Source organism: Strix uralensis, chromosome 38 (assembly GCF_047716275.1).
Source record: "Strix uralensis isolate ZFMK-TIS-50842 chromosome 38, bStrUra1, whole genome shotgun sequence".
NCBI lineage: Eukaryota > Metazoa > Chordata > Aves > Strigiformes > Strigidae > Strix > Strix uralensis.
Window position 1 is genome coordinate 1,269,981 of NC_134009.1, and position 9,439 is coordinate 1,279,419.

General features: G+C 65.5%; 1 protein-coding gene across 2 annotated transcripts; it reads left to right on the plus strand.

The window, feature by feature from the left end:
- The first annotated feature begins 2,513 nt into the window (after nt 1-2,513).
- ZNF628 (zinc finger protein 628) lies at nt 2,514-8,170 on the plus strand. Of its 2 annotated transcripts, XM_074854622.1 has the most exons (3): nt 2,514-2,757; nt 3,269-6,203; nt 6,234-8,170. In XM_074854622.1, the coding sequence occupies exons 2-3, from the start codon at nt 3,279-3,281 to the stop codon at nt 7,809-7,811; spliced, it is 4,503 nt and encodes a 1,500-aa protein (XP_074710723.1). In that variant the 5' UTR covers nt 2,514-2,757; nt 3,269-3,278; the 3' UTR covers nt 7,812-8,170. The 2 variants fall into 2 exon arrangements, with proteins under 2 accessions (XP_074710723.1, XP_074710722.1); XM_074854621.1 differs by having other exon boundaries at nt 3,269-8,170.
- The last annotated feature ends 1,269 nt before the right edge of the window (nt 8,171-9,439 follow it).

Sequence of the window (9,439 nt, forward strand, 5' to 3'; positions counted from 1 at the left end):
ATAGCCAACAGACAAGAAAATGGATGAACATCAAATGGCCCATCGCCTTGATGAGGAAAAGACTCAGGTCTGGCCCCACCGAGGGGCCTGAGACCACCGGATCAGGCATGGGCACCAGCATGGCAACCCTTCATGAGCAGCTCAGAGGCTTGGGACAGTAGGTGCTCTTGGTGGGTAAGGAGAGCAGCCTCTTCCACTTTCAGCTACTATCTCACTGAAATCTGAAGCAGGAACTCAACTCAAACCTGCTGAGGCCATCTGCAAGAGGTCCTTTTCTCCATCCCCACGGGCCAACGTGGGAGGTGAGGCTGCAGACATGGCCATGGGACCCCGACTGGCAGCAGGTCAGCCAAGGATCTCCCAGTTATTAACTGCTGAGCAGAGGATGCCAGACACCGTGTCTTCCTGCCTAGCTTGTTTTCCTTTCTTGCTTGGCTTAATCTGCCATCTTCCTCATGATCCTTCCTTTCTCTTTGGCTCACCCAGGTGGTCTGGGATGGGGTCTCCATGGTTGACCCAAGGACTACAACTGAGTCTCATCAGTCAAAAATGGCTGGGGCAGGCATCAGCTTGGGGTTGCTTTTAGGATTCAACCTCAGGAACAAACCTTGGGTTCACCACAACAAAGCTCTAAGCTATGAATTCAGTTTTGGGCTTTGTTGAAGCTGGAGCCCACAGCCAACTGATGGAGACTGGTGCTGGCTCCTTGGTATCAACCACCCCCAGAAGTGCTTGCTTCATGGCAAATGTCTGGGGAGACCTGCAAATGGAGAGTGGAAGGCAAAGCAAGCTCCTTTTGCCAATTATTTCTATTCCCCTGGTTGTTAAAATAAAATGAGGTTGAATAAGGTAGAAAGGGCCAACAAAGTATGGAGAAGTGAAGCTGTAACCTGCTGTACCCACTTTACCTGGGTTTCAAACCACTTCCCACACTGCCCCTCTGCATGGGGCGCTGATCTCGGGTGAGCCTCCTCTTGCAAACGTTGTACCAAGAACAGTAGCCACCGTTAGAGACAGGGAACACCTTCTGGGGAAGGGAAAGGGCTTGTCTGATGCCTCTGTTGCTCGGAGAAGCCTCCTGCTCCAGGGAAAGTGGCACTGGGAGTCACGGAGGAGCAAGCGTTTCAGATGGCCCACTGAATTGCTCGGTGCAGCCAATGCCACCTGCACACGGGCTGGGAAACTTGCGTTGGAGCATTGCCAGCATCGTCGCCAGCAGCACCGCAGGCAGGGCGGGTGTTCTGCATCGCACACAAGGTCCCCAAGGGTGCAGAGGGTGTGGACGGAGGTGGCTGGAGGGCAGGGACACCTGGCACGCTCCCCGTGCACAGGGAAGGTGGGCGGAAGCATGGTCTGACCCTAGCAAGCAAGAGGCGGCAACAACGGGGGGGGGAAAGGGGAAGATGGGGGGGCCATAAGCAGGGGGCAATAGGGGGGGGATATGGGGGGGGGCAATAAGGGGACCCCCACCCTCTTTCTTATGACAAGCCCTTCCCAAGGAACATGGCAGAGGTAGTCCTCAAGTTGGGGGGGGGGGGGGGGGGGGCGGGCAGCAGGGACCCCACAGGCACCCTCACCAGGGTGGCTGCTGTTCCCCTCCGGGGGCTCCTTGGGGTAGCGGGGGAGGGGGCTCCCGTCCTGCGCCCATCACTGTGTCCTCGGTGTCATGGCCGGGGCAGGGGGTGGCCTGCAGGAGAGGGAACATCACTGGGGGGGCTGGGGGGACAGGGAGACGGGGGACAAGGGAGATAAGGTGACTGGGATCCCACCTGTTCCTGTCCCCACCCCATATCTCAGTGGCACCAGGTCCTCTGGGAGGTCATGGGGGACCCCCCAACCCCCCCAGTCACTCCCAGTCCCCCATTTTCCCCCAACCCACTTGCCCCCCATAGTGCATCAGTTGCCCCAACACCCTCTGTCTCCCCCTTTCTCCCAGCTTCCCCAGTCCTCGTAGGCCACAAATCCCCCAGCTCCCCCTAAGCCCCTGTCCCCGCAGTTCCCCCAACCCTCTTGAGCCTCCCCAGCCCCCCAATCCCCAGCCCCCCAGATCCCCATCAGATCCCCCAACCTCCTGCCCCCCCCCAGTTCCCTCAAACGCTCTGAGCCCCCCCTCGACCCCTCTGAGGCCCCCAACTCCCCGAATCCCCATCAGCCCCCCAACCTCCTGCCCCCCAGTTCTCCCAACCCCCCTGACCCCCCGAATCCGCATCAGTCTCCCAGCCTCCTGCCTCCCAGTTCCCCCAACCCCTCTGAACCTCCCAACCTCTCCAAATCTCCATCAACCCCCCTAACCTCCTGTCCCCCCACGGAGCCCACGCCCCCCCAACCCCTTGAGGCCCCCAATTCCTCTAAGTCTTCGGACCCCCAACTCCCCGAGCCCCCCAAATCCCCTGAGTGGGGGCGGGGACACGAACGACACGCGGCTCACCGGGCACCCGGCCCCCTGTCGCGCATGACCCGCCGAGTACCCGGACGCGTTATGGCGGGGACGCGCGGTGAGGCCCTCACCTCCCTCCCCGCTCCAAGATGGCGGCGCCGCGGACTCCATTTCCCAGGAGCCCCCGCGCGGGCCCGGCCCGGCCACGGGGTGCGCGCGGCGCGTGGAGGGGCGTGGCCCCGCGCGCGCGGCGCGGCCCAGTCGTTGCGCGGCGGCGGGGGCGGGCGGGCGTGCGGCGGCGGGCGGCCGGAGCGGGCCCTGCCCTGCCCTGCCCTGCCCAGCCCCGCCGCGGCGGCACCTCCCCGCGCCGTTCCCGGCAGGTGAGCGGGCACCGGGGGGCAGCGGCGGCGAGGCCGGGGCGGTGGCGGCGGCGGCGGCGCCTGCGCGGGCCGGGCGGCGAGGGCGGGGCCTGAAGGGGCTTGCGGGGAGGCGGGGGCGGGGCCTGGAGGCGCGGCGGGGGCGGGGCGTGAGGGCGAGCACAGGCCGACGGGGGCGTGTCCTGAGGAGGGCTGGAGGGGGCGTGGTCTGGAGGGGGGTGAGGACCAAAGCGGGCGGGCCCTGGCGGGGATCAGCGCTCGGCGAGGGCGGGGCCTGGAGGGGAACACTGCTGGGGGCGGGGCCCTTCGCGGCGGGGCCCCGCCCCTGCAACCCGGGCCACGCCCCCCGCCCTGCCAGCGCGCCGAGGCCGAGCCCGCCCTAGCTGGGGAGGCCCCGCCCCCGCGCGGAGGCCCCGCCCCCTCCCCTCGACCGGTCCTTGGGGGATCCCTCTGCTGGGGGCGCAGCGTGTCGCGCCCTGCCCAGCCCCCCCTGTGTCGTCCGTCCCCCCACCAGGGCCGTCAGCATGGCGGGAGCAACATCACCAGCAGGGCCAGCCGTGTCCCGGGCCGGTGGTCCAGGCACAGCCGACCAGCCCTACGCTTGCCGGGAGTGCGGGAAGGCCTTCAGGTGGTCGTCCCGCCTGGCCCACCACCAACGCAGCCACACGGGCGAGCGGCCCTACAAGTGTCCCGAGTGCCCCAAGGCCTTTAAGGGCTCCTCCGCCCTCCTCTACCACCAGCGGGGCCACACGGGCGAGCGGCCCTACGCCTGTCCCCAGTGCGGGAAGGCCTTCAAGCGCTCCTCCCTGCTGCAGACCCACCAGCGGGTTCACACGGGGCTGCGGGCCTTTGAGTGCGCCCAGTGCGGCCTCACCTTCAAGTGGGCATCCCACTACCAGTACCACCTCCGGCAGCACACCGGTGAGCGGCCCTACCGCTGCCCCGCTTGTCCCAAAGCCTTCAAGAACTCTTCCAGCCTCCGCCGTCACCGTCACACCCACACTGGCGAGCGGCCCCACGCCTGCCCTGTCTGCGGCAAAGCCTTCGCCCAAGCCACCAACCTCCGGCAACACCAGCGGGTCCACACCGGCGAGCGGCCCTACGCCTGCCCCCAGTGCGGCAAAACCTTCACCCACTCCTCCAACCTCCTCCTCCACCGGCGCACCCACGCTGGCACCCGGCCCCACGAGTGTCCAACCTGCGCCAAGGCCTTCATCTCTGATGCCTGCCTGCAGAAACACCTCCAGAGCCACGCTGGCCACTCTGCCGTGCCGCCGCTCCTCCCAGTGCCCGCCACGGCACCAGAGACGCTCTGGAAGTGCTCTGCCTGCCCGCTGAGTTTCACCAGTGAGGAGGAGCTGCTGGGCCACCAAGGCAGCCATTCAGTGACAGCAGTGACCCCCCCAGCCGCCCCTCACCGCTGCCCCACCTGCGGCAAGACCTTCAAGAACAGCTCGGGGCTGGCTCGGCACCGTCATGGCCACGCTGCCGAGCGGCCCTTCAAGTGCACCGTCTGCCCCAAGACCTTCACCCAGCTGGCCGGGCTGTTGGGCCACCAACGCAGCCACCCTGCCGCTGTCCCACCGCATCCCCCCCCCGAGGCTCCCGACCCTCCGGTGGCACCCCAGCCCGCCCCGGAGCGCCCTTACCAATGCACTGAGTGCGGCAAAGCCTTCAAGGGCTCCTCGGGGCTGCGGTACCACATGCGGGACCACACGGGCGAGCGGCCCTACGCCTGCCGCGAGTGCGGCAAGGCCTTCAAGCGCTCCTCCCTCCTCCAGATCCACCAGCGGGTTCACACGGGGCTGCGGGCTTTCGAGTGTGCCCAGTGCGGCCTCACCTTCAAGTGGGCATCCCACTACCAGTACCACCTCCGGCAGCACACCGGTGAGCGGCCCTACCGCTGCCCCGACTGCCCTAAAGCCTTCAAGAACACCTCCTGCCTCCGCCGCCATCGCCAGCTCCACACCGGCGAGCGGCCCCACGCCTGCCCCGTCTGCGGCAAAGCCTTCGCCCAAACCTCCAACCTCCGGCAACACCAGCGGGTCCACACCGGCGAGCGGCCCTACGCCTGCCCCCAGTGCGGCAAAACCTTCACCCACTCCTCCAACCTCCAGCTCCACCGGCGCACCCACTCCGCCGCCCGCCCCTACCGCTGCCCGCTCTGCCCCAAGGCCTTCGTGATGGCCTCCTACCTCCAGCGTCACCTCCGCACCCACACCCCTGGGCCCCGCGGGACCCCCCGCCGCCCCCCGCCACCGTCTCCCGAGGCCCAGACCTTCCTGCTGGTGCAGACCCCCCAGGGCCTGCAGCTCATCCCCAGCCCCCCGGCACCCCCGCGGAAGCTCCTCCTGCTGCCCGGCCCCCCAGCTGAGCCCCCTGCTTTCACCCTCCTGCCCGCCGAGGGTCCCGCGCCCCGGGCGGGAAAGGGTCCCCGGGCATCGGGACCCACCGCTGCCGGGCAGAGCATCCTGTTGGTACCCGGCACGGGGCAGGCGCTGCCCCGTGTCCAGCTCCAGGCGGTGACGGGGGCCCCGGCAGGGGCCAGTGTCATCGTCTTGAGGGGGGGCGTCATTCCCCCGCGGGGGCCGCAGCCCCCCGAGGTCACTGGCGTCCAGCTGCAGGCAGCCGAGGTGACCAATGTCCAGCTGCAGGCCTTGCCACAACCTTTGGAGGTCACCAATATCCAGCTCCAAGCTGCAGAGGTGACTAATGTCCAGCTCCAAGCCACGGAGGTGACAAGTGTCCAGCTCCAAGCCCTGCCGCAGCCCTTGGATGTCACCAACATCCAGCTCCAAGCTGCCGAGATGACAAATGTCCAGCTCCAAGCCTTGCCACAACCCTCCAAGGTGACCAACGTCCAGCTTCAAGCCCTGCCACAGCCCTTGGATGTCACCAACATCCATCTCCAAGCTGCCGAGGTGACAAATGTCCAGCTGCAGGCCCTGCCACAGCCCTTGGATGTCACCAACATCCAGCTCCAAGCCAGTGAGGTGACCAATGTCCAGCTCCAAGCCCTGCCACAGCCCTCCAAGGTGGCCAACATCCAGCTCCATGCTCTGCCACAACCCTCGGATGTCACCAACATCCAACTTCAGGCCGCGGAGGTGACCAATGTCCAGCTCCAAGCCCTGCCACAGCCCTTGGATGTCACCAACATCCAGCTCCGAGCCCTGCCACAACCCTCTGAGGTCACCAACATCCAACTGCAGGCCACCGAGATGACAAATGTCCAGCTCCAAGCCCTGCCACAGTCCTCCAAGGTGACCAACATCCAGCTCCAAGCCCTGCCACAACCTTTGGATGTCACCAACATCCAGCTGCAGGCCACTGAGGTGACAAATGTCCAGCTCCAAGCCCTGCCACAGCCCTCTGAGATCACCAACATCCAGCTCCAAGCCCTGCCGCAGCCCTCAGAGGTGACCGGTGTCCATCTCCAGGCCACGGAGGTACCAAGCGTCCATCTTCAGGCCACGGAGGTGACAGATGTCCATCTCCAGGCCACGGAGGTGCCCGGTGTCGAGCTGCAGACCACAGAGGTGACAGATGTCCATTTCCAAACCACCAAGGTACCTGACATCCATCTCCAAGCCACAGAGGTGTCCAATGTCCATCTCCAAACCACGGAGGTCCCCAGTGTCCATCTTGAGGCCACAGAGGTGCCCAACATCCAGCTCCAGGCCATGGAGGTGGCCAACATCCAGCTGCAGACCACAGAGGTGCCCAGTGTCCATCTCGAAACCACTGAGGTGCCTGATGTGCATCTCGAAACCACTGAGGTGCCCAACATCCATCTCGAAGCCACAGAGGTGCCTGGTGTCCATCTCCAGACCACGAAGGTGACCAATGTCCACTTGCAGGCCACTGAGGTGACCAACGTCCATCACCAAACCATGGAGGTGCCCAGTGTCCATCTCCAGGCCGCAGACGTGCCCAACATCCATCTCCAGGATGCAGAGGTGACCACTGTCCAGCTGCAAGCCACTGAGATGCCCAGTGTCCATCCCCAAACCACGGAGGTGACAAATGTCCATCTCCAGGCCGCAGAGGTGCCCAGTGTCCATCTCCAGACCACTGAGGTGCCCAGTGTGTGTCATCAAACCACTGAGGTGCCCGGTGTCCATCTCCAAGTCACAGAGGTGCCCAGCGTCCATCTCCAGACCACAGAGATGGCCAATGTCCATCTTCAAGACACCAAGGTGTCCAGTGTCCATCACCATATGATGGAGCTGCCCAATATCCATCTCAAGATCACGGACATGCCCAATATCCAACTGAAGACAATGGAGGTGACAAATGTCCATCTCCAGGCTACTGAGGTGCCCAACGCCTGTCACCAAATGATGGAGGCACCCAGTGTCCAACTCAAGACCATGGAGGTGCCTAACATGCATCTTAAGACCACAGAGGTGCCTAACGTCCAACTCAATAACGTCCAACTCAAGACCACAGAGGAGGTGCCCAACATCCAACTCAAGACCGTGGAGGTGCCCAACGTGCAACTGAAGACCGTGGAGGTACCCAACATCCAACTGAAGGCCGTGGAGGTGCCCAACATCCAACTCAAGACCATGGAGGTATCCAACATCCAACTGAGGACCATGGAGGTGCCCAACGTTCAACTCAAGACTGTAGAGGTGCCCAACGTCCAACTCAAGCCCATGGAGGTGACAAATGTCCATCTCCAGGCCGCAGAGGTGCCCAACATCCAGCCGCAGCCCCCCGAGGTGCTCGTGGCAGGGGGGGGCCTGTCCCCCTCCCCGTCCCCACGGTTGGCGGTAGTGGGGGCAGCTGGGGGACTGCCCCCTGTGCTGCTGCTACGGGGGGCTGGGGGGGGACCTGCCCGCCTCTGCCTGCAGGCGCTGGCCCAGCTGCCCCCCCCCGGCTCCCCCCGGATCCTCCTGGTCCGGGGTGAGCCGGTGCCGGGGGGCAGCGGCGGGGGGCAGCCCCCCACCCCGGCCCGGGGGGTGGCTGGGGGTGGCAGTGGTGGGGGGGGGACGGGAACGGGACCCCCCACCCCGGAACTGCCCAATGTCCCGCTGGTTCACACCTTCTGAGGGGGGGACAGACCCCCCCTGGGACCCCCCAGACCCCCCTGTGGAGCCAGAGCTGGGGGGGGCTCAGCCCCGGGGTCTCAGTGAGGCACATCTTCGGGGGGGGGGGGGGGGGGGGGGGGCCGGACCCCCATGACCCCCGGGACCCCCAGGATGCCCCAGGGTCACCCAGGACCCCCCCAGGATGCCCCACAACCCCCCCTGCCCCTGGCCTCCCCCAGCTATCCCTGCGTGGCGTGAGCTGGGGGGCGGGGGGTGTGTCTTAGCCCTGGAGTCCCCGGGGTGTTGGGGTGGGGGGTGTCGGGACCCCGGACGCCTGGGTCCGCTGTGGGCGTGGTCAATAAACGGTGCCCCCCCCCGCACTCTTCCTTCCCGGCGAATGGGAGGGGCACCGGGGGAGGCTGGGCCGTCGCTAGGGGCGGGGACAGTTACTAGGGGCGGGGCTGCTGCCCAGGGGGCGGGGCCACGGGCGGTGGCTGCGAGATGCAGCGTGGCCTGGGCGGGTCCATGGGCGGGGGGGGGCGGCGGGAGGGACCATGGGGAGCACTGCGGGGCGGGGCAGGGGGTAGAGGGGTTACTGGGAAGCGGGTTTTGCTGGGAGCACCGGGGAGGTGCGGTGGGACTGGGAAAGGGAGGCACTGGGAGGCGGGGGGGTGGCACTGGGATCTTGGGGGGCTCTGGGGGCACTGAAGGGCACAGGGGACCGGGGGAGGGGGGCTCTGGGGGACAATGGGGGACATATGGGTCAGGGGGGGCACAGGGGTACCCCCAACCGTGCAGCCAGAGGAGTCCCCAAACCCCGCCCCGCTGTCCCCCGCCCTGCTCTCAGCCCCCTCACCCCCACTCAGCCCTAGCGGGCCTGTGACCCCCCCCCGCAGTACAGCCCCGCTGACGCCAGTATGGCCCCAGTATCCCCCCAGTGTGGCCCCACAGACTCCTTGTATGCGTGCCTGTGTACATGTGCACACATCTGCATGTGTGTGCACACGTGTGTGTGCGCGCATGTGTGTGCCTGCACATGTGTCTGTGCACGTGTGTGTGCACGTGTGTGCGTGTGCACGTGTGCGTGTGTATGTGCATGCTCCTGTGTGCAGCTGTCTGTATGTGTGTTCGTGTGTGTGCACGAGTGTGTACGTGTGTGCGCGTGTGTATGCATGTGTGCATGTGCACATATGTGCATGTGTGTATGCAAGTGTGTGTGCATGAATGTGTGGGTGTGCACATGGATATGTGTCTGCACATGTGTGTGTGTGCACATGTGTGTGTGTGTGCACGAGTGTGTGCGTGCATGCGCATGTCTGTGCATGTGTGCATGAACACGTGTGTGCAAGCGTGCACATGTGTGCACTTGTCTCTGTGCACGTGTCAGTGTACAACAGCTGTGTGTGCCCTGTGCCCATGTGCTGCTGCAGAAGGCCCCATGCCCGCGCATGTTGGGGCAACGGGAGGCCACATGCACACACATGTTGGGGTGGTGGGAGGCCATGTGCACACATGTGTTGGGGTGGTGGGAGGCCACATGCGCACGCATGTTGGGATGGTGGGAGGCACGTGCACATGTGTGTTGGGGTGGTGGGACGCACATGCACATGCGTGTTGGGGTGGTGGGAGGCCACATGTGCACACATGTT

Excerpts from the sequence above, each read along its gene's own strand:
- ZNF628 (XM_074854621.1), top strand. The coding sequence starts at position 3,279 with ATGGCGGGAGCAACATCACCAGCAGGGCCAGCCGTGTCCCGGGCCGGT.